The sequence below is a fragment of the Armigeres subalbatus genome, chromosome 3 (assembly GCF_024139115.2).
Source record: "Armigeres subalbatus isolate Guangzhou_Male chromosome 3, GZ_Asu_2, whole genome shotgun sequence".
NCBI lineage: Eukaryota > Metazoa > Arthropoda > Insecta > Diptera > Culicidae > Armigeres > Armigeres subalbatus.
The window spans coordinates 365,854,390-365,880,495 of record NC_085141.1 but is presented as its reverse complement, the minus strand read 5'-3'; the positions used below and the strand labels follow the sequence as shown (position 1 = coordinate 365,880,495).

At 40.2% G+C, this 26,106-nt stretch overlaps 1 protein-coding gene across 1 annotated transcript in view; it reads right to left on the bottom strand.

Moving 5' to 3' along the window:
* The window catches only part of LOC134226335 (uncharacterized), a 619,477-nt gene that overhangs the window by 305,529 nt on the left and 287,842 nt on the right, over positions 1-26,106 (bottom strand). Inside the window, exon 3 of the mRNA XM_062707054.1 lies at positions 9,120-9,564. Within this exon, the coding sequence (XP_062563038.1) occupies positions 9,120-9,564 (445 nt within the window). The remainder of the gene's footprint in view (positions 1-9,119; positions 9,565-26,106) is intronic.

Here is a 26,106-nt window from a genome sequence, read left to right as displayed (position 1 = left end):
TATCCTCCTTCCTTATTTTTCCATTCTTTCTTCCTACATCTCACTTCGTATTTCGCCCTTTCTCGCTCCTCGCATCATTCTTACTTCTTACATCTCACTTTTCACTTCTCACTTCTCATTACTCACTTCTCATTTCTCACGTCTCACTTTCCACTATTCACTTCTCATTACTCACTTCTCATTTTTCACGTCTCACTTTCCACTATTCACTTCTCATTTCTCACTTCTTACTTCTCACTCTGCCTAATGACGGTTCGGCATAATGGTCTTCGGTTCAATGACTCAGCATCTTAGTTTTTTTTTACCATTTTTAAGCGAATTGTCACGCGACCCTCACTTTTGTTGCAGCTTAAAATTATGTCAAAAGTCAATTATGTCGATACAAAAATTTAAAATCTATTTTGTCTCCCCCCCTCGGATTTTTTTGCCAAAAAATAATATTTTGAGGGGGCAACAAAATAAAATTCGGATAATTTTGAGGATTTTCAAAACATTCTTTAACAAATCCGAGGAGTTTTTTTATTTTGTTTTCATTTTAATATTTATTTTTTATTACCCCCCCCCTCCCCCTCCTTGACCTTTCGGAGACCAGTAGGACAAAAAGTTAATTAAATATTTGTAACGGCCTTATACGACTTTATGTTAAACGACGCAGATTTCTTTTTCAGTTTTAGTTATTATTATTTTTAGGGAATTGTTACATTCGGGGAAAAGTTACGTTTGGGGAATTGTTATTCGAGGAAATTTCATTCGGGGAAATTGCAATCGGGTAATTGGTTTTCGGGGAATTGTCGTACAATCTACTGTATCTGTTGTACTTATTCATCGTGGTAATGCTAATAGAACACAGAATTGAAAAGTAGGACAAGTTCGAGATGAAAAGTAGAGCAATTGAAGAAGAAGAAATCAAAGCTGTGAGAGAAGGCAATGCTTTCTTTGAGTCAACGCATCTGGCTGGTATAAGGCGAAGTGAGGAGATAAAGCTTTATTAAAATGAAGACGTTTGCTCGGTATGATGAACCATCAGCGCGGTGTAATGCAAAGGAACAAGATAATGCCTTCTTTGTATGATGGTATCTGCCCGGTATAAGACAATTCGAAGAGATAATGCCTTTTAAGGATAAACCTCCCGGAATCCAAAACTAAATACACTCTCGTTTTCGAGGGCACCCCATTCAAAACGGAAGCCACGCACAACTGCCATTTTTATTATTCCCGCATTGCTGCGTCGCCGCATGCGTGGAATAATAAAAATAACTGAATGAGGTGTCCTTGAGAACGCGAGTGTATTCAGTTTTGGATTCCGAGAGGCTTGCACTTAAATAATCGTGTTTGCCCGGTACAGAGCGAATTAAAGAGATAATGCCTTCTTCAAATGAATGCATTTGCCCTGTATAAGACAAAGAGATTAAATAGTCTCTTCCTTAACTGAACTCGTTTCATTGGTGTTGAACCTAATTTTAGATTAAAAAGCACACTAGTAAAGAATAAAAAAATAGCTCCTTTGACCGGAATGATGCAAATGGAGGAAATAATGCCTTCTTTAAATGATTTTGTCCAGGTAAAAAAAAATAAAAAAAATAAAAATCTGTCTGTTATAATGCAAAGAGAGCCGATAACCAATTATATGCCTTAAAACAGTCGGTATTTTACACTACATTTATTTAAGATAATGTCAATTTGTTTAACGGAACATTCTGCAAAACGGCATTCCACCAAAAGTCATTCTGAAAGGCTATAAACCATTAAATGTCATACCACGATTCATTCAATGTAATTGTTAAATAGTTAAAAGTACCTTTGAAAAAAGCACGCTTGTCGTTTACAAGAGCGATGAGACTCCATAAGCAATCTAGGACCATGGAAGGTTAAGAAGGGCTAATTGGCCTACATCAAAATAAGAGATCACATTCATGCTTATTGTGGACCTGCTTCCCAAAAGGGTAACTCATTTGCCGTTGCCTTATTTCGAGCAAACGCCTGCTTCTGAAAAAGAAACCACATCTACCACTTCTCTACTTCGTCAAAATGTCTTCTTTTAAAGAATGGATCACATCCCACATTTCCTTATTCCGGGAAGATATATTTTATTAAAGAAAGAATAACTATAATAAAATAAATTCACTGTTTCATTATTCTGAGAAACAACCCAAGAAGAAACACAACACAACTATTGCATCATTTTGGCAGATGCATATTTTTTTAAGAAGGAATTATCTTTGCCTCATTCAGGTCATTATTTTTGTTCAAAAGGATTCACATCCACCCTTGCCTTATAGTTCTTTAGAGGGGTATTACTGTTTGCTATTTTCAAAGAATGCAACCGTTTTTAGACTATTTAAAAAAAAGTTGATTTCGAAACACTGTACTCTGGTATCTTTATAATTTACTAACACATCTGGCGCTGTAGTCATTCAATTCCGTTCATTAGTGACATTCAGAAATAGTACAATCAGAAATTTCGAAAGGCATTCCGAAAATAATTTGGATTTTCGAGGACTTCCTGCAGTATTAGTCCTGAAATATTTTCCGAAGGATTTTCCATAGGTGTTTCCTAAGATTTTTTCCAAAATTATTCCTAAGTGAATTTCCAAAGGAATTTCTAAAAGAATTCTTAAAAGAATTTCCGACATTCTTAAATTTCTGCAAGAATTTCTTTGGACATTCCTCCAAGAATTCCTTTCAATTTCCTTGGGATTTCTGAGGATTCTCCGGAAATTACTTTGAAAATATTTTTTTTTCATAATATTCCTTCGAAAATTCTGAAAAGAAATATTAAGAACAAACCAAAAAATCATCAGGAAATTCATTTCAATTAATACTCCTGAAGGAGTTTCCAAAAGAATTTCTGTAGGCTTCTCAGGAGAAATTTTTGAAGAAATTTCTGGAGGAATTTCCAAATGTACTTCAGAGGGAATTTCCAAATGAATTCTTGAAGAAATTTCCAAAGCTCAACCTGAATAGATTTTGATCAATGAATTTCTGAAGGAATTTTTGAAGGAATCCACAAAAGATTTTCCAATGGAATTTCCTAACAAATACCTATTGAAATTTTCATTTCAATTTCCAGATTTCTACAGGAATTCCTTGTTTCTCATAAAAGAATTTCTTCAAAAATCATACCCATTAATTAATCTAGAAATACCTTCAAAAATTATTTGAGTGGTTCAATCGGAAATTTCTTCGAAAGTTTGTCTAAGAATTCTTTTAGAAACGCCTCCGGAATTTTCCCTCAGGAATTGCTTTAGCAATACTTTCAGAGATTCTTCCAGGCATTCCATCAGAAATTCTATACCATCGGCCCACCGGAATGTCTTCCAGGAATTTTCGAACGAATTTCTAGATAATCTTCCGAAGAAACTCCTGATCATAGTTATGGCAACACTGTTGTTTCATGTAGTGCTTGTTGTTATAATGGAGATTGTATTTCGTAGGGATTCTATAATGAGAGATATGCGAAATCTATCTGACGACCAAAAGAATGAATCGACCAAATTGCATGAAAATCAGTCATGAAAGGATGTTGTGCATTGTTTTAAAATTAATATTTCTAAATTATTTTAATAGATATGTGCAGAGAACAATAACTGGACAATAAATTAATCATATTCCTTGAACACAGCAACTAGCATAAATACAATAATAAACACAATAATAATAAACACAATAATAAAGCAGATATTGCAAACTTTCATGTCCTGCCATGGAATAAAAATCGGTGGATTTTTTGCAGCGTGCCTTTCATTCTTCACGTTTCTATAGAGAATGAGAAGAGCAGATATGTAAACATCGCGTGACACCTCTCACTGACATTGAGAAATTTCAGTACTGCTTTTAATCACTCACTCTCTCTTATTCACTCACTCACTCATTCACTCACTTTCTCACTTTCTCACTCTTACCCATTCGCTCATTCTTACCACCAGAGCTTAAAATATTCATCTTCATGAAGCAACTTCGGTCCGAATTTTGACAAACATCGCATGAATATTCAAAACATAGAATGACATAGTCAAACGACTACTCCACGAACTCATTCATTCGACTGTCACTGAGTGTGTTTACTCTGTGCAGAAAAAAACATAATTAGCATTGTTTATGTTGATGTTTACCGTTGAAAGTGCCTCGTGAATGAAAATCGTATTCAGTCCTGTGTGATAAATCACTTTACTCATTTAAAACGTGTTCAGATTTCAGATAATTTATCAATTTGTAAAGTGTGCATAAATATTCAATGACTAATATTCAACTGAATATTGACTGTCCAGAGCCGACTATGAATGTGTCGGAAGTGAACTGACAAATGAAGAAATATGGACTTCACCAAAAATTTTCGATTATTTTACACTCTGCTTACCACTTACTTACTCTTACTCGCTCACTCACTCACTTTTACTCATGCACTCATTCTTACTCAGTTACTCACTCACTTCCACTTACTCACTCACTCACTCACTTTTACTCACATGTTCATTCTTACTTACTCACTCGCTCTTACTCATTCATTCACTGTTACATTCACTCACTCTCACTCACTGACTCTTACTTACTCACTCTTACTCACTTACTCACTCTGACTCACTCACTCACTCATTTACTCTTACTCATTCATTCTTACTCATTCGCTTACTCACAAGTCGGCAGATCGGCGCGCAGCGCCAGCGTGGGTTACTTAACCTTTTCCCCGGCTACGCCTACGAGACTCCTATCCAAGCTTGAGGTTAACGCGACGGATGAATGCACTCTGGAATCACTCATCACGGAGTGCCAACGTCTGCAAAACCTCAAGCACGACACGGCCATGGTGGAACACAAGAAATCCGGTGAGTACAATCTGTGCAGTCAAGCAGAACAAGCCTCCACCGATGACACCGAGTTCCAAAGAGAAGAAGAAGACGAAGCCTGTAGGTCCAAAAACACCCTGCTGGCAGTGTGGCGGAATGCACTACGTCCGGGACTGCACCTACACGAAGCACGTTTGTCGGGACTGCAACCGGCGGCACTCAAGAAAAAGAAGCACGTGAACGGAATTTTCTCCATCAACCAGGTCAGCTGCACTTCTAGACGGAAGTTCCTTACGGTGGATATCAACGGGTCTCAAGTCACTCTGCAGTTGGACACCGCGTCCAACATCACCATCGTTTCGAAGAAGCAGTGGAAGAAGAACCTGGGCTCGCCAACGCTGACTCCCACAACACGGACTGCCCGGCCTGCGTCGGGTGACGCTTTTCATCTACTTGGTGAACTCCGATACCCAATCAAACTCGGAGATGTCACCAAAACCGCAATTCTTTACGTGACCAATAACACCATCAACCTGATCGGGCTGGACTGGATCGAGCTGTTCAAGCTGTGGGACACCCCGCTATCTGCAATCTGCAACCAAGTCCACGTTGCCGATGGTCAAGTCAATCAAATCCAAGTGTACAAAGCTGCGTATCCCGAAGTGTTCAAGAACGGCCTCGGACACTGCAAGAAGATGAAGGTCCGACTCTATCTCAAGCCCCATGCCAAACCCGTTTTCAAGCCGAAGCGCCCAGTTCCTTTCATGTCCATGGAGAAGATCGTTGCGGAGCTGGACCGACTTCAATCGCTGGGCATCATCACGCCTGTCGATTTTTCGCAGTGGGCGGCTCAGATCGTCGTAGTGAAGAAGCCCGGAGGAAAAGTACGAATCTGTGCCGATTACTCAACTGGACTGAACGCTGCCCTGGAGCCCAACCATTACCCGCTACCGGTCCCTGATGACATCTTTACCAAGCTCAATGGGTGCTGGTATTTCAGCGTCATCGACCTGAGTGACGCCTATCTTCAAGTGGAAGTTGACGACGACTCGAAGCAGCTGCTCACAATCAACACGCATCGAGGTCTCTTCCGCTTCAACCGGCTCGCACCAGGAGTAAAATCCGCTCTCGGGGCCTTCCAGCAGTTGATGAACAGCATGGTTGCCGATCTCGATGGAGTGGACACGCTTCTGGACGACATCTTCGTGGCCGTTTCAACGCCTTCAAGCCTACGGTTTCGATCAGAGGGAAGAAAAGTGCAACATTCTGCAGCCGGAGGTAAAGTATTAGGCGCACATCGTAGACGAGAACGGTCTCCGTCTAGACCCATCCAAGGTGGAAGCCATTGTCAAGATGCCACCGCCCAAAGATGTCACAACTCTACGCTCGTTCCCTGGTGCGGTGAATTTCTACGCGAAGTTTGTCCCGGAGATGCATCAACTGCGGCGGCCACTCGACGCGCTGCTGAAGAAGGATGCCAAATTCGTTTGGAACAGCGAGTGCCAGAAATCGTTCAGGCGCTTCAAGGAAGTACTCCAGTCGGATTTGCTTCTGACACACTACGATCCATTACTAGACATCATAGTTGCTGCCGACGCCTCGCAGTCCGGAATCGGTGCCTGCCTTCTACACAGGTTCCCCGATGGCTCACTCAAAGCTGTTGCACACGCTTCCCGCTTACTCACCCTCGTGGAGGCAAATTACGGACAGATCGAGAAGGAAGGTCTTGCACTGGTGTTTGCAGTAACGAAATTTCATCGGATGCTGCTCGGACGCAAGTTCACCCTCCAGACGGATCATCAGCCACTCCTGCGGATATTCGGACAGAAGAAGGGTATTCCGGTTCACACGGCCAACCGCCTTCAACGTTGGGCCCTGACGCTTCTGTGCTACAACTTCGACATCGAGTACGTGTCCACCACGCAGTTTGGATATGCCGACGTACTGTCCCGCCTCATCAACGGTTACGTCAAACCAGAGGAGGACTTCATCATCGCATCGATTCAACTGGAAGACGACATTGAGATTCCATACGTTCAAATCGGTGTGCGGTGCTACTCTCCAGTGCCCGGTTCTCCAACAAGTGATCCAGTACAACCAGCGTGGATGGCCCTCCAAAATCGATGACATCGCTAACCCTGAAGTTCGCCCTTTCTTCGCTCATCGTGACGCTCTATCGGTAGTGAAGGGGTGCGTCATGATGTCCAACCGTTTGGGATTCCGGACAGTTTTCGGCAGCGGATTCTCAAGCAACTCCACCGAGGACATCCAGGAATGGAGCGGATGAAAGCTATCGCACGTAGTCACGTATACTGGCCGAGGATCGATGACCCCATTGCTGATTTTGTTAAGAGATGTGAAAGCTGTGTCACACATTCGAAGACACCGTCTAAGGTTCCGCTACAGTCGTGGCCACTCGCTCAATCTCCCTGGGAGCGTATCCACATCGACTTCGCCGGCCCAATCAACGGTCTGCACTTCCTCATAGTGGTGGACGCCTTCATCAAGTGGCCGGCATCGTTTGATCCCCGACAACATCAGCAGTGACCGAGTTCCTCGACGAGCTGTTTGCCCGTTTTGGCGTTCCCAACGTCATATTTTTTTTAAATTTTTTTATTAAAGTGATTTTTTCGAAATTATAAGAAGTTCATCACTTTCCCTACGTCATAGTCTCCGACAATGGAACGCAATGGACACCTTCAAGAGGTCGTTGGTTTGTGGTTTCGAAAAGGCGACATGGTCTGCGCCAAGGTCTACCGCAGCAACACCAAGTGGCAGTGGGCATCGGGCGTAATCATCGAGATCATCGGACGGGTCAACCACAACGTGCTACTGGACGATTGGCATGGACGGAAGAAGCTCATCAGATCGCACTCCAACCAGCTCAAGCATCGTTCCAGTGAAGCAACAACCAGCGCAGCAGATTTCACACCACTGGGTATCCTGGTGGACATGTTTGGAATTCAATCTCCTGGACCAGCAGTACAGCCCGCTCAACAAGGTCAAGCCGAGCAGGAATCACTTCCTGTTCCATCAACCTCCAACGTCCGATCCCAGGTCCAGCCACGAACCGAGGTGCAAGTAGTGTCAGCGGTTTCCAACCAAGGAGTCGAAGCAGGTTTTAGTCAACTCGATGACGTTCCCGAACGCGGTCGCATCTACACCGACTAATCAGAACCGGAGCATGAAGAAGATAACCATCCACCTATAGATCCCGTTTCAGAACCACCATCGGTCCGGCCACAGAGAGTGATCCGGATGCCGTCCAGATTCGAGCCGTACCTGTTCTGGAAATAAGAATAGGAATGTTAGCCACGAACATAGTAGTCAATGATTACCACCAGTCGTGACGCTAGCGACTAGTTCAGCCATACACGTAAAAAAATAACCTTATATGTTATGGCAGAAAACCATTCGAAAATACTTATACTCTTCATTATGCCACCTAATGAATGATCCCATATGAAAAAGCTGATAACATTCATAAGTTAATGAAAAGTATAAGTTTCGGAATGTATGTGACTAATGCGATGTATAAGTTTTTCCTTATACCTATCATTAAGCGCCTGCTTTGTCAAAAAAGTATTAGAAATATTATTAATAAATAACATTAAATATTTTTTCGTGTAGCAACTTGATAATCAACAAATGTGAAAATTGATTACTTTGTACCCAACCATCCTAGAATAAAGTCGTATTTAAAGTACAACAAAGTGATGTTAGAGTATACTTTTATAAAATGATTGTATTAAACATTGAACTCCTACGTTCAAATGATTTGAAGCAATTTTCTTTAATTCGATGATAAGATGCTTTAACAAAACATACACAAAGCGCGTTAGACCTGCTAGCTTTGATGTGAAGTTCGAAGTCTAACTGAAGTTGTTTGTACACTACTTCTGGGAGCGCAGACAACAAAGTGTAATGCATTTCCCTCGTAATGCAAATCCTGCCATGCCTTTCCAACCGTGTAATGGATGCTTCAAACATGATCCTAAAACCACACAAAAGCATACTGCGAGAAAGAAAAAAAAACATCCAAATGCATCAGACGGAACGAATGATTATGCTCGTTTCTGGTCATGATGTTCCTGCCCTTTCAAGATTCAGAAGACCAAGTACCACCCAAAAAAACGAAACGGATTCGTCAATAATCGTTCTGTCTGTTGCACGCACCACAAAGCTTTCTTTGCTTTGTGGGTACGTCATTTGGAATTTAGTGGATCCGGTCCTCTCGGCTAGCTGATACGATGACAATATGCAACACAGAGGGAAGAACCTGAGCGGAAAAAATATCGATTCCTTTTTTTTTCCCCAAGAAGAATGTGTACTCACCGAGTGTTGTAGTAGTTGGATTTGTAGTACGGTGGATGCGAATCGAAGACGTAGTTCAGTATGGGGCCGGTGCTTTTCAGCAGCTTCCGGTGCTCATCGACCGGTTTCACCACCATCGCCGGTGTGGTCGGATTAAGGTTCATCGAGTTGATCGTTCGATGTCGTTGCAGCTGGGGCGGGGGAGTTTTTTCGGCCGGCTGCGGTTGATGCTGGGGCAGCGGGGCTGGCAGCCCCACCTCGTGGTTGTGCACCACTTCGGCGTCGTCCGGCAGCCGCGGAGGAGAGCTGGTCTGCTGGCTGCCAGTGGATGCGGCAGACGGTGTCGCTTCTGTTACGGGGCCATGTGGCCTCAGACTTCGTTGTGTTGATGGATTTGTGTTCATTTCCAAATCCGTTGTGTGCAATGGATTATCGCTGTCGCTCAGCGTCGGTGACACGGGTGACCCTGTTGGGAAAAAAAGACGAGAAAGTGAGCCGTTTGGTGTGTTGTTCCGAGCTGGTTAGGATAATGCACATTACGGGAATAATGCGAGGATTAAGTGTGTCTGACGGGAATGTAGTGTAGGTTTAAGAGCAATGATGATTTTTTCCTTTGCAGAATAAATGAACCTTTTCTCTCAAATATCCCCATTCACATTCTTTTCTGCAACCTATAAATTAGTCCTGATCAAGGGTCTGATCATAGTCATTCCATTTTCGTCATTCGGAGAAAGGGAAATTAACAGGGGCATAGTCATTATTACTTTGAATAACAGAGCGCTTCTTCAAATTGCGTACCATCCATGCTGATAGTCGTGCAAAAAGATGGCGACTCTTACATTCAATATACCGTTGCTATTCTGGTTTAGGTGATAGCGTTCTTTTGCTTTTTTTTTTGCCAATTTTCAGGTTTGGGCCACGTTTCCCACAATAATGTTTTTACAAGGTTAATTAATTAGGGTATTCCACTAACAGTTGTCTTCTTCAACTATTTCTCTCTATTCCTCAACAAGCCAGCTTTCATCCGATTTTCTTGTGGTGACGGAGCTATCGAACATCATCAGCATCAAATATAATATACATACATTTCAATCCAACATAAATCGCGTTCATTAGTGGGACAACACTGTTGTGTCTATTGAAATTCCGAAATAAGTATCCCTGAATTTCAAGAAATAAATAATTGATCACGTTGTTCAAACGGTTGATCGGCAAGCCTAGGAGGAAAATTCCGCTTAATTTTAATCATGTTATCACGCGGGATTACACCATATGAAACTTCAATCGCAAACAGAGTCAATGCTAATGGATGTTGACTCTTGAATCTCGTTAATTATGAAAATGTTCCTCCACTGTTTCGCAGCAGAGTGTAGTGCTTCCCGCTTGAAGGGTAATAGCGTTGAATCCGCATTGAATAATCAGATTGCGAACGGTAATGAGTGCAAACGAGATGACGAACCGTGAAGCCGAGATTGGAGTGGCGTGCTCGGGAAAGCTGAATCTCATTAAAGAATTGAGCTAGTGTTCGGTCACAAAGAGGATACAACAAGTAGAGGGGACCAAAAAATAAGCAGCAAGAGTATTTTCAAATTTAGGAGCACTCTGTTGGATAGATTTGTTTCACTAGGCAAACATAACTCTTCTTTCAGAAATGACTTTTCATTTCCGAGAGCCAAGACAGTGTTCCTCGCGAAGAGCGCTGTTCCTCCCATTAAAGCTGCTCTATTGCGTTTGTTCGAGACAAACAAGGTGGAACAAATCGACATGACAGCTTCACTTATTAATAAGGTTTGAATTGACCTTGAGACTTGTATTCGTCGCTTTAATAAAAGTCAGTAATTATAAAGCTCACTTGTCAAAGGACGAATTTGTACCATCCCATTTAATTCCACCACTTGATTATACCTTGACAGATACGTATTTCGACCTCAACAGTAAGATCGTCTTCAGTGTCTCGTACTTGTACGCACACAGCAGAAAAATCTTCGATTTAATGTCACAGTAAGATTGTTCTGCTGTAGATTTTGATGTTTTGATCGTTAATGATACAAATGATATAAACATGGGTTAACATAATCGGCAATTTCACAAGAACAAAACAAGATATCGATTTGTTCTCAAGGCTTGTTTGGGTATGGTCTGAGTAGCTGTAACACATCTTCTTCTTCTTCAATGGCTCGATATTCCAACTGGAACTTGCGCGCGTTCAGTGTTCTATTGGCATTTCGACAGTTATTACAATGATCTAACTCGATATTTCACCTTACTCGATGAAATTTAAAGTCCTTTGAATTTAGCATACTGCGTTCCCTCCGTAAGTCGATATCTCCCTTACTCGATATTCTCCATGTCGAAGTAATTTTCCAATGCATTTTCACCTCGCTAACTCGATGTTGTCAGAAACAGTTACATGCACGACAAAGTTAGAAGTTGGATGTGAAAAGTGATAAGCGAGAAGTGAGAAGTGAGAAATAAGAAGTTAGAGGTGAGAAATGAGAAGTAAGAAGTGAGAAGTCAGAAGTGAGAAGTGAAAAATGAGTAGTGAGTAGTGTGAAGTAAGAAGTGGAAGTAAGTAATGGGAAGTGAGAAATGAGAGTGAGAAGTAAGAATTTAGAAATTCGAAGTGCGAAGTGAGTAGTGAGAAGTGAAAAATAAGAAGTAAAAAGTGAGAAATTCGAAGCGAAAAGTGAGTACAGTCCATGCGTACTCCATGAGTAGATATTGAAGAGACCATCGACTTATGGAGATATCGACATAAGGAATAGCAAATCTTTGGAAAGCTGTTTGAAGGGACCATCACAGTAATCCAGAGAATATGTTTTAATATGGCTTAATATATCGATATCGAGTTGTTGGGAATAGTCACATCAAAATACTTTTTGATAGCAGATTCTGTAATTAAGCTGTAATTAATTAATTTTTTATTCAATTACAGAATTAATTCATATCCAAAATTTACATTCTAGTATTATAATTTAGCGGACCTCAGAAAAATATATAAAGCTCTTTTAGTAGAATGTATTCAACCGTCTAAGACGAATTAAGTACTCTCCATTTAATTCCACCAATTAATTTTCGATATCTTTGCAGATACATATTTCGACCACAACTGTGTGGTCGTCTTCAGTTTCTCGTACTTGACTCGACTTTAGCGGACCTTTTTTCCCAACATATTTTTCACTATAATATTCTTCAATTTTTCCGTGTTGCCAGTTTCACCAATCAACCAATGAACTTTCTTAACACCCCCGAACGTGACACTGGTAACCAGCCAAATAGTTTGTTGTTCAATTCTCATGGAATAACTCCTACAACAGCCACCGATCACTTGTCGTATTCGCTGTAGTGATGTGCGTATTGTTTGCCAATAGTATTTGATATACAGGTTTCCTCGCACTAATACCTCCTGGGTCGAAAATAACAAACAGACCGTATAATTCGCATTGCCATACAAGCCATTTGCATTCATTCATCGTGATGTACGAAAGTAGTTTTGATGCTTGTTTTCCCGTATTTTTGGAAAGGAAAGGTTCAAGATTAGTGATTTGTTGGAGAGTATTAAAGTGTTTGTGATCATCAATTGGTTTAATCTCGCAACTAGTGATGTTCTTCCGATCATTTATCCTAACCCTGGACGATCTCGTTGTTGTGATTTGTTTATGCATAGAGGCATAAGCTGAAGAACCAGCGGTCGATGTTGTTTAAATTTCCCGCAGAAGTTGATGATAAACATACTGTGTTTTTCCGTGATTCGCTTGTTTTGATTCGATTCCAGCACCACTATACGCGATATTAGCACTATTCTTTGAGGCAAAATTTGCACGCGCGTAAGATAGTGAATGAAGGACCACCTTTGATTTGGTAAGTTCAGTTTCTTCTATTGACAGATTTGTAAGAACCGTATTTGAACTTACTGTCCCGTTGCATTCAGTTGTATCACCACATTGCGTAATATTTTTTTGTCGTTCTGCAGCAAAATCTGACTGGATCTTTTCTGCAGCTTTCTTAAATTCCGCTTCTATTTCCAAAAGGCTTTGTTGATAGTCGTGTTCTATCTGCTTCTCTCTATCCTCGTACTCCATTTTCCATAACTTTAGCCGCTCCATAGCGCGCCTTTCTATCACATTAGATAGAATCTTTGAAAATTGTTGGGAATAGTCCCATCAAAATACTTTTTGATAGCAGATTCTTTTTGATCAGCTTCAAAGCTGTAATTAATTAATTTTTTATTCAATTAAGGTACACCAGGGCAAGTTGAAATGCGGGATAAGTTGAAAAGGAAGCTGTAATTTGGATCGGAAATGACCCAATGCCCTGATTATTTTTTACAACAAACTACTCCCCTGAACGCACCTTATGCCTGCCATTCCCGGAAGATTGCAGCTACAAAAACGCAATCCCTGCCTTATTTATTTTTTGCCCTTGGGAAAATTTTAACCAACTTTTTGACGTGCCAATGAAACAGGTCTCAAAACAATGTTCGGAAGAGTTTTTTCATCAAATTTTCACGGTAGGTAATCATTCAATGTTGAATAAGCATAATGATTATGAGAAATCGATGAAAGACCCGTTTAAATTTTTGTATTTTGGTTGTTTGATATTGCTCTGCATGTTCAACTCATCGGGGCAAATAGAAATGTGTGGTGCGGGGCAAGTTGAAACAACGATTCAAAACGTCTCCCTCGCAATTATTTTTTTTCTAAAATTCAGATACTTGATAGAAAGCTTTTAGGGCACTGAAATGGAAAGTAGGCTTTGAAATTAAAACAACAAAAATCAAAAACAAGTCGCCACCCACCAAACGCGGAGTTTCTGCCGCCATTGTTCTACGGGTAGAGCATAATTGCACCAGAAGTAACTGTGTTTTAATTGCTAATTGCGAATCATTACATAAGATAAGCGGACTACAAATCGAAGGGATCGCTTTTCAAGGTGCGTATTGAACTATTTACAATGGTAGTTTGTTTGATCAGTCTGCTTCAATTTAAATATTTAGTTTAAAACTACCTTTACGGATTATGATCGGTGGACGGATTTCGATTCAGGAGTAGTTGATTTAATTCATAATTTTCTCATGTTTTCCGTAGTTTTATGTGTAGATGTGAAACACTACAGCCTACAGCCTACTGAAAGTAGAAGCCTTCATGTTCTCTTGTCAATGACAAACGTTTCATTTGCATTCGATTTCTATAGTCTAGTCTAGAGTACGGATTTCGATGTCCCACGGTATATATTGATATGAGACAATTGAATGGACCATATTTAAGTTTATTTTTTGAATAAAAGAATATCAATATCTCGAATGTGACTTTTATGCGAGTAAATATCAAGATGAGGCAACACAATTAGGGACTTTGTTTTAAAATTAGAACAAAGCCTATTATGTTATCAGTTTTTCTTAAACAGGAGACAATTTTAAGCTAGTTTATAGAAAGAAAATCAAAATCATAAAAAATACATGGGACTCTTATGCGAATTTAGTCACCTTTACAACCTCGTGCATCTTGAGTCTCACTGAGTACATATATTGTGAATTTAATACGGAAAACATAGTTTATCTCTGTATGTAGCGCAGTGTTTCAACTTGCCCCGATACGCGGGGCAAGTTGAAACGATGCACATAAAAAAGTAATTTCAATATACAAAATATTTATAAAAAAGTTTGGTGAGGTTGCTTATTTTTTATGTACTAGCGAACTAGCAAATACCGCAAACGGATTCAAAATTTATTAAAAAGCGATTTTTTATAGCACTTCAAAGTTCAACTTTGAAAAAACCGTTTCAACTTGCCCCGGTGTACCTTACAATATTAATTCATATCCAAAACTTACGTTCTAGTATTATAACTTAGCGGACCTTTTTTCCCAACATATTTTTCACTATAATATTCTTCAACTTTTCCGTGTTGCCAGTTTCACCAATCAACCAATAAATTTTCTTAACACGAGTCAAAGATCATCGACTCATAAAGGTTTGAGAAGTGGAAAGTAAGAAAATTTGTAAGTAAGAAATGATATGCGAAGTGAGAAGTAAGAAATGCATAATGAGAAGTGAGAAATGAGTTATTCGAAGTAAGAAGTCAGAAGTGAGTAGTGAGAAGTAAGAAACGAGAAGCGAAAAGTTAGAAATGAGAAATATGAAGTGTGAAGTAGCAGTGAGAAGTGAGAAGTTAGAAGTGAAAAGTGAGAAATGAGATATAAGAAGTCAGAAGTGAGATATAAGAAGTTATAAGCGAGAAGTGAAAAGTGAAAAATGAGAAGAGAGATGTAAGAAGTGGGAAGTGAGAAATGAAAAGTGAGAAGTGACACATGCGAAGTTAGAAATGATAAATGAATAGTGAGAAAAGGAATTCTTTCTCTTTCCTTCTTTCTTTTTTCTCCTTCCTTCTTCTTTCTGTCTTATATCTCTCCACTAACTTCTCACTACTCAACATCTCACTTCTTACTTTCCAATTATCGCCTCTCACTTCTCACTTCTTGCTTCTGTTTATATAACTATTCACATCCTATTTCTCACTTCGTAAAAACCACATTGTAGCAGTCAGGAAAATTGTGAATAAATTTGTAAATAGCTTTGGTGTATAAGGTAGATTGTAAGAATTGTCATCTTTCAATTGCCAATAAAATATACATAATTGTCCCTTAACGTAGGCAAACGGGTACTAACGAATTAGCCATCCTCTCCAAGGTCGAGGCCATTTGTTTTTCGGATAAGGTGGGAGAGGGAAAGCAGCACAACTTTCGTGTCGTACCAATAAGGTCACGATCATACACGAAGGGAGTCGAGAAATGTCGTATTTCCGGTTGTGTCCGAGCCCACCTTCCACAATCTGAGGATTCACAGACTGTTTCGTCCGTGACTAATCGATAAGTTGGAAGTATCCGCGTTGGTTCGTTAATGTTTCGTTGATCTTAAGTATGTATTTTCAAAGTGACGTTAGGTGTAATTGATTGATCAAATAATTTGTTCGTTTCATATACAATAGTGAGCTAAAGTGTGCGTTGTAAATTGTGTGTGGTATTAGCAGAAGATTTTCTGATAGCAAAGTAAATTAATGTGCTCTTAATGTGCTGTGTAGTGCTTGTGCTTATGTTGCTTGTCTAGACAGATTGGCTTCTATTTCCCACCCGCAGCAATTTCATCGTGCCCCAACGCGATAATTCCTCCCCGACGGGCGAACCTTCCATGCATTCGCCAAGCAGCCGGAAGGGGACCGATTCGTCACCGCATCGGCCCGGGAAGGCCAGGGGATCTCCACGTGGACGAGATCCACCAGCCGAGATCCAACCGCCGGCTAGCAACCGCCATCGCGATCATGTCTAGTCAGCCTCATTAAGAAGCGATCACCGACTGCCAACAAGCCGGAGCGTTGACCCCACCGGCAGGTCACCGACAGGGTCACTAAAGCCCAAATAAACCGGTAAGTCAAACCTATTTTGATTGGAGTGCGGCGTCCGAGGAGGGCGCCTCGGAGGAACGTTTTTTGTGCCAGTCTTAGATGTGCTAATGTGCTACTAAAGACTAAAGCCAAACCATCTTTCGCGAGTCGCAAAACCCACCGACTATCGCTTGGGTCCGCCATCACGGGCCCGTGAAAATGCGTGCGTGAGCCCGTTTTTACCGCCTCCCAAAATTCCCGTCGGATATCAGGAGCGCAGACCGATGAGCAGCAAAACTGCAGAGAATAGTGACGTCACAGTTAGAAAGCACACAGAGCACAAGAGAGACGATAGAGAGTTAGGGAAACCAAAACCGCACACAAGCTAGGGAGTAGACAGGGTTGGTTCGCTCTGAGGAGTATTCAAGAGAAGGTGTAAAAACTTCTCTTTCCTCGATCTGTTATCCGAGTGTATTGTGCAGAAATACACTTTATCTTTGTATAAAGGAGCGTGCGTAGCACCCACTCTTCGTCGCAAAAGTCCACAACACAGAAAAAAGTAATGAAAAATAAACAGCGCGTAAAACTTGACATGCGAAAATTTACGCTATTCTACGCTGAAATTGTTCTCTTGCTAACAAGATTGCTTATAACTTGTATGCAATATTGACGATTCACGTCGAATATTGTATACATTTAGGCTATATCCCGTATTGGATTACGCTAATGATGGTGTTCCATTTATGTGCATGATTTTTAGCGTAAATTTCAGTTGATTTTTCTATCTGTGAAGTGTAAAGAGTACAGGAAAATTATAATTTGCTGTTAACCAAAATGCATACATTTAGGCTATATTCTAAATCTTCCATGTAAATACGCTGTTGTGAGCGCCTAAACATACACCTTTTTATACACAATATCAAAACACACGCGTCCGAAAATATTCTCACTTTTTATCGATCATGTTTCTCTTGGCTTCAATCACACGTATGTGTAAACGCTCTCGAGTGTGAATCAAGACACTTCTCTTTATTTGTAAAATCTCTACACATTTCAAGACGAAGTGTGAGAAATGACCAACCCTGGGAGTAGATAGCCATGAACGAACACAAATCCCCAATATTTATGTGTCCCTGGTAGTATTATGACAATAAATGTTCCATTCGTAAGTCCCAAACAGAATGTTTCTTCGTCGTATCCCTAGCAATGTAGTTAATTAGTTGTGTTTAACGTCACAGCGTGATATTGTTTGTTGATTTCGAGTCCCGTCCTCTTTGAAAGTTTGACTGTGGTGTGTTATGTTGCTTCCCTGGCTGTAAGATATGGATGGAAGATAGGGTTGACCCGATTTGACACTTTTCGTTGTTGCTGGCTGAACCGATCCATAAATCCTTATCGGGAAAATTCAAATGGACCGGCCTTGAAAGAGTCTCATCCGGGCAAATTAACTTGGGTGGTGGTCTCCCTTGTGGAGTGGCGCTTAAGCCACGTGCTTTTATGTACGGATCGCTCCGTGTCGGCTACAACATCTCACTTCTCATTTCTCAATTTACACTACTCACATGTTACTGCACACATCGTACAACTCAATATTCACTTCCGTTTTTTAGTACTCTCTTTTCATTACTCTGTACTCATTTCTATTATCTCATTTCTCACTTCTCTGTTCACGCTGTTCACTTTAGGAGTAATTTCTGGAGCAGCTCCCGGATAAATTCCTGGTGGAGTTTTCGGATGAATTTCGGAAAGATTTCTGCAGGATTTTTTGGAAAGACTTCCGCAGGAGAACTTCCATAGGAATTGCTATAGGATTTTCAGGAGGATTTTTTTATAGGATTTAAGAAGGAATTCCTGTAGAAACTTTACCATTATCCAGGTAACCATTTGCACTATATTTCGCCTTTTAGGCTATATAGGGCTATTACAGAGCCAGTATGAAGCATGTTAGCTCTGTGATAGCGTTATAGTCGCTTATTTAAATGCTTACGGTTACCTGGGTAATTCCGTAGGGATTTTCTGGAAGAATTCCTGAAGGATTTTCTTGATGAATTCTTGGGTATTGTTGCAGAAATTGCATTCATAGTTCATGAAGGAACTACCGGAGAAATTTCTGGACGAACTTAAGGAGGAGCTCCTGCAGGATATCCTGAGAAATCCCTGAAATTTCCGGACAAATTCCATGAGGAATTTCAAAATGAAGTCCAGAACATAGAGGAATAATCATAGAAAACCCTGGAAGAATGTTCAAAGATGAGGAGTTTCAGGGAGAATTTATTCAGAGTGTGTAGCAAGCTTCCTCTGGATTTTCTACTGAGTCTTTAATTCCACCGGATTTTTTGTGGGATTTCTTTGAAATTTACACGATAGTTTGTATTGAATTTTCAAATTCCATTCTCTTGAAATTTCACGAGAAATATCTCATCATTTTCCTTTCCTTATTTCACTCGAAAAATTATTTTAAATTTTCATTGAAAATTCTTTTTGAAATCCACGAGAAAGGGAAATGCATAAAAGTTCAGATGAATTCAGAAGGAATCTGGAAAAATCTGGTTATAGCCCAACGGTTGAATAGATTAAATCAAGTCATAGAAGCGTTCAGCCTATTTTTGTCGTTCGAAATAATTTAGATAGGTCATTACGTTTCGATTTGATGATCTAGATGCCTTTCTACAGACGCGTTGAAAACGCCACCGCCACTAAGGAAAATTTAAACGAATGCTATTGCGCTGTTCACACTAAATAGAACAATACAGTTTGAAAGTGTGACGGTTCCAAACTGTGATCAAAAGTGTGACGGTGTCAATTACAATGGATCTTGACATCGATAAATGTCAGACGAAAGTAAACGGTGTGAGAACCACGTGCTTTTGTTTTGAACATTTTATTCTGACATTTTCGCATTTTGCAACTTCTTGCATTTTGCATGGCCAAGGTTGCCAGTTGTGCATTTCGGCAACTGTGCACACGCAATAAAAAGTATGATTATCATGATTATCGAAGTGCATCAATAATCCATGTTTCAAGGCAAACTGCAATACCATCGGAATTTTTGAACCAACGCACAGCTCAAAATTAGGGCGTTTGAGGCAGTTATCAACCGGCTAGTGTAAATATTTTTTTTGACGTAGGCCTACGTCTGTGTTTTCTATATTGGGGTACACTTTACGATTGCGAAAATCGGAGACCGTCACGAAAATATGATAGACTTTAAACTTCAATATCTCAGCCGTTTCTCGATGGATTTTCTATTTTTTTGGACCGTTCAATCAAGGATGAGTCAATGCTTCTTTGTATTCATATGAAAATAGTAATATTCAACTATATATTATCGATGATTGATAAAAAGTTTAGAAATAGGTAAAATAACCAATCACGTACATGCATCACTAGCACAGACATCAAAAATCAATCACTTGTGGGTTTGGATCAATCCTCAGTTTGAACAAGATTTTACGCAGAGCGGACGCATCAAAGCGATCGCAGCGGAGCGGACACAGCAGAGGCGCTAATACCATTTTCAAAGAAAATCCATCGCATTGGTGGTGGTGCTCGATGTGTTGCTGCAGATCATTCAACCTCAACGAACCAGCATTTCATATGAAGAAAGGGTTGACCATAAAAATAGCACTGTGGCGATCCCGCACCGCCAGTGCCGATGCTGAAAATTTATTACAAATTGTGGTGCCTGTTAGTTGGAAAGGAGCATTGGGAAAAGAAAATTTGTTCTTCTCAGGACCAACATTTTATGAAAAAAAAGAGTTAATTACGAAAATGGACTGTTTCGGTTGCATCGGTTTTGGCGTGATAGCTTGGTTGCTGTTAGTGATTCCATCCCTCCGACGCGCTATCAAATTCGCTATTTACGATTGAGTTTTGCACTTTGAAGAAAGTTTATTTCGGATAGTCGGATCAACCTTCATTTGTATAAAATGGTGGCTTTTGTATAAAATCAATGAAGACGCCACCGTAGTGGAAACTTTCTACAGCAATTACCCATCGGTGAACGTCGCTCGGACAAACAGATACCAAGAGATAATGTTTGGTAATATGAAGAAACTTCGTCTTGAGTCAAATTTCTGTTGTCATTCCTCGCAACAATACGCATTTTGGATAAACAACATCTCATAACCAAATTCAGAATCTTGCGAGAAAGTTTCATAGGATTCTTTGAATTTGTCATTCTCCGAACGGTCCTTTGTCTGCGGAATCCTGATCGAAATGGCTCGCGCGCGCCGAAAAGCAGTTTTCTTATATCTAATGAAGTAATTCCATTAGCCCCGCCCCTTCATTAATCGTTATGAGTGCACATTATATTCACACCCATATTATCACAAATGGGCGGGGCTAACGGGCTTAATTTATTAAATACAAGAAAGCTGCTGTTCGGCGCGCGCGAGCCATTTAAGATCCGGATTCCACAGAAAGCGGTTCGATATTCGATGCAGCGGAGCGGACACAGCAGCACGAAGTGGGTGGCAGTGTGGCAATGCTGAAAATTTATTTCAAATTTTTGAGGCTTAGCGAAAAATCATCAAGTGGCGGTCGGACAGTTGCAAGTTGCAACGCAAGGTGGCGACAAGCGATTGCATGCAGTTAGTTATTGGAAAGACGCATTGGGAAAAGAAAATTGGTTCTTCTCAGGACCAGCATTTTATAGAAAGAAAGAGTAATTGTGAAAATGGAATGTTTCGGCGGCATCGTGTTTAGCGTGATAGCTTGCTTGCTGTTAGAGATGGGCGAACGCTCACGAGCCGTTCGTTTGAACCGGTTCGTAAGAAAAAGCGTTCAAACCACGGCTCTTTAAATTTGAGCCGCGGCTCTCAAATGAACCGTGGCTCAAATAAAAAACACTGTGTCACTCGATCAGCCGCCTAATTTTGACATTTACTGTTTGTTTGTTTGTTTGCTACTCTTTTACATACTCCTTAGCATTTTCTGGCCTTGAAATAAACGAGCTGATAGCGCATAGCGATAATTGACCTTTCCCGTCAAAAAATGTACATCGTTTTATTGTCTCAGTCAATTCTTTGACTCTTTTAAGGCCAACTTACCTAACAAACCATTTTTTTCAAGTCTTTAGTTATTTTAAAAATCGAAAACAAAAACTGAAAAAATGCTGCACGAGTGAACTGATTTGATATTGGTTTAAAATGCTAGGCCAAGTTTAAAAACCAGCACTTCTTTGATTTTTTATTTCCTATTTAAAAATAGTTAAAGGCGTAAAAAAATATAGGTTTTTCGATTGAACGAATATTTTTTTTAACGGGAAAAGTCACCTCTAAAACAGGTACAATTACTAAAACAGGAAATCGAAGAATAAACAGCTACTTCATTGTTGTTTTAATACACCTGCTTGGTATGTTGAATTTCTTGAAATTGGTTTCTTGTTAATGATATTCAATATATTAGCTGAATACGCAAGATATAAGGCTTTTGTGTGTATTTTCTTTATTTGAAAGAAATATCAACATCAGTAATTTGGCCGTTCTAATCTCAACACTTTTTAATTTAAACTCCATTAATCTTTAAATCGTTTAAATTAAAATGTTGCGTGGAGAACGAAATAAAACAAAACAGCAATAAAGTCCTCTAGTAGACATCCCGAGCAGCACCAGTTAGACAAAAGTGGTTGCAGCAACTTGATTGGGACTGAATCTGGTCACATATAAGTTGCAGTGGCACATGCGGAACATGTGTGCTGCTAGGGATGAGTTATAAATCAAGAAGTTACTAGAAGTTCAAATTAAAAATGAACTCCGATAATTTGAAAGATGTATCGCTCAATCCGCCGGGGGTTCACAGTTTATTTGAATGAACTAACGAGCCGTTCAAATGAGTCAGCTCATTTAAGTGAACGCTTGGTTCAGAGCGGCTCACCTGAATGAACCGTTTTGCCCATCCCTAGTTGCTGTTAGTGATTTCATCCGTTCAAATTAACTGCATCATCTCCCTCCGCCGCGCTATCAAAATTGCTAGTTACGATTGAGTTTTGCACTTTGAAGAAAGTTCATATCGGATTGTCGGATCAATCTTCTTTTGTATAAAGACCTTTTAGGAGGACACCATCCTCAAAAATGGCCGAAATAAAGAAGAAGTAAGCAGAATCAGAAGTGGCGTGAAACCAAACGCAAATATATTTATTTGCAACGTCGAGTGGTATCAGCGGCCAATGAGTCATGTTAATTCCACGGTTAGAGACTCAAAATCCATCCATCTGGGAACAACTATTCGACTTCTTGATTCAGTTGGCCTCCGAGCAGTGTGCTCAATAAAACGACACAAATTATTATGGCAAAAACCATCAATTTCAAATAGCTACGTAGTCCTACGTCACCTTTGCGTACAACCCGATTGGGCTGCACCTTTGAGTTTTTGTTTAGGATTTTAAGCCCGACACAAAGACTATTATACCTTTTGTAATAGTTATATAATTTGCATAAAGAAGTCGCAGATTTTATGAATAAGTAATAAACTTGTATTTTCTATTCGCTGGCTTATTGATTGTCTTCAAGTATCTTCAAATAAGATGATAAGTCTTCAAATATTTTGAAAATGTGTTCACGAAATAAATGTCTTCACAGAGATTCAAATACCTTCAAGTTGTATCAAGACATGTCTTGAAATTCGGCATCGCTGGTTGAATGTCAGATGAATCGTAAATAAACAAATATAACAAACAAATAGGGTAAATGATGTATTTTGTACGCCTGAATATATTTTGGATGTTAAATATCTTGGCTGTGGATATACCCAGCACATGTGTCGAAATGGACAAATTGATAAGAAATTTGCGAAAAAGAATCCTCGTGTCCTGGAGGGACTCGAACCCTCAACCTCCTACTCTCTAAATAGGCGCAATAACCCCCACACAACAAGACCACTCAAAGGTCCCGTTTGCGGAAAATCCATCAGAATCCGAGTACCAACCTCCACCGTGGTTAGCTCTTTTTTTGCAAATTGAATATCTTTCGGATGCTTGATTTGTCCAATCTCCACATGTGCTTTACTGTTGTATATCCATAGTAATCAGAAAAGGGGATCAAGTCTCCCCAGTCTTCCCTATAGTATTGCCATGCACCCTACATCTTACTGCTATACCCAACCAGCGACTGTTAGATTTTCTAACAATTATGTATAGGAACCTACCATAGAAGTATAAGAACTGAAATTGTTGGATTTTTATGTAAAAAAATGCTTTCAAACAAAAATTGTTAATTGATTGTATAAGAATCTAGCATTTTCGCATATGCCCAGATATTATACAGATTTTGGTAGGATCTTATACAGAATTGTTAGAAAATTTAACAATAACCAATTGGGTGTACGTTAATAAGGCCTCACTGCTGGCTTATAATTCCGTTACTTCCCACTGTAACTAGTTACGATATAATTCGATAGCACGAAACAACTTCAGCATGCTCGACGGTGTTGCTGCGAGCAAATTCAATATGACAAAAAATCCCCTAAGAGCCATCTCTTATGATGGCTCTTCCTCAAGAAAGTTAAGAACAAAACAACAGTGACGAGGCAAATTCTCAACAATCCGCTCCCTTCAGCGCAACCGTTCCGTAACTAATGGGCTCGTTATCCGCGGAGACACTGATTTGGAGAAATGAGCGGCAATTCGTCGGGGACTCTTCTGAATAATTCATCATATCTTCCCATTTCACCATGCCATCAGTAGGGGAAGGGGCGGGGCAATTTGCCCTAGCTAAGCAAACACTGCTTTATTGTCTTATTTGTAACGCTGTTCATGGGTATTTTTATATTATGCATCAGTTAACCAAGATAGCTAGTTAATGCCATTCAAAAATTGTCAAAAATCTCAATCATATTGATAATATTCACATTTCAAAAAAGTGGTGATATTCTGTTGCCGGAAAACTCATGAGGCAAAACGCCTTTTAGCTGGCAGCTCCTAGGGAACAAAGTACCACGCGTCGGCGAATCAGCATTCTAGTATGGATAGTCCGTGGAGACGCAAGTACTTTGTAGGTTATTGCCACTAGGGCGTTTTGCCTCGCCAAAATGTTAGATGTTTCTTCAAAATGTGGAAATTTTCGGTTTTCCGACCTTCCCATGCACTATTTTGAAACTTTCTTCGCCTATCCTACATAATTTTAGATCTAGTTTTGTTACGGACATCTTAATGACGGTAAATATGAGGGAAACCACAAAAGGCGTTTTGCATCGGGGGGGCGTTTTGGGGCCTCTTCCCCTAGTGCACATTTTTCTTTCCATGCCCTAATTTAGAACTTTCCCACTATGACTGACTATTGTGAATACTATGGCAGGGCACTCGTCAGCAACCCCTTCCACCGCGCGACCATTAAGGGCCACTAGGAAGCGAATGCCACTGATCGAACTCATTTTTCGCTGACAGGCAAATTTTTCCAACAACTTTTCACTCGTGCAAAGTCATCGACGAGCAACCGCAGCTCACAATCCTATTTTATCGTTTATTTTCCGCAGCATAGTTAGATCAGAGGTTCTCAAATGACTTTAATGTAATGTAAACTTCTGTTGACTTGACAGTTTAATGTTTTCAAACACTTCTAGTTCCATAACGATGACCTGCATAAGAGATAGTTACACTAGCTATACACTACCATAAGCACCCGGGTGATAGGTCCAATCTCTGCTACTCGGTTTTTTCGACCAGGCCTGCCCTTTTAACGAAGTACATTTGGACTCCAACGGAGTTCGACTGTTTCGATATCGTGGTCCTTGCTAGATGGAACAATTGAGAACCCTTCCATACCAGCGAATGACATTGAGAATTGAAGTATTTAGCTCGCGCCGAACACCCATTTGGATCGAATCCAATTCGGTTCAGCGCGGAGATAAAAATTGCCCAGAAATGGAGCCAGAAAATGCATCGAGATATTATTCTCTACGAATAAATGCAATGCAATGGCAGGATAGTGTTGAACTTTAGTTTTATTCGCGCCAAATCGACGAAGCCACTGACTGACTGCGCGCTGGTACAGAGCGATGATGGTGGTGCAAATATGCGAATGGGCAAGCGATTCAACGTTGGCGATGTGGGTTCTGGATGTTGCCGCCAAGCAATTCCGGAAGTGCTATCATAATTATAATTTATGAATGAAATGCTCGTTCGCACCGAATGCATGCTGGACCGATTTGTTTGCTCTAGTTTCAGCGCGGTACTTTGTGTGTGAGAGGGCAGTATGAAGTCCGATAGGACTTCAGCACCCGATGAGAGCAGTAGCAGCACTGTGCTATTTGTACCAAAATTGATCTCATGGACATAAATGATACTGGACGGAATGTTACAGTTTCAGAACCGTTGGCGGTTCTTTAAAAGACAGGCGCCTTATTTCTAGTTATGTTTAAAGCCTGTCCACGTTAAATTTCGGACACTTAAATAATGTCCAATTGATTTTTCGCCTTTTATCAGTTCGAAAGAAAGCTAAAACATACTGAAAGCAGCACCTCAAGCGGAGATATTCAGCTGTCATGTGAATTTATCGTCTCAGTGGTTTGTGAAAATTTTCAAAAATCGCATAGTAAGATGGGTGTCCGAAATTTAACGTGGACAGACTTTATAATCATATGTATTGAGTACTTTCCTCGTCTACATAAGTAAAATATTTCTTGATAATAAAT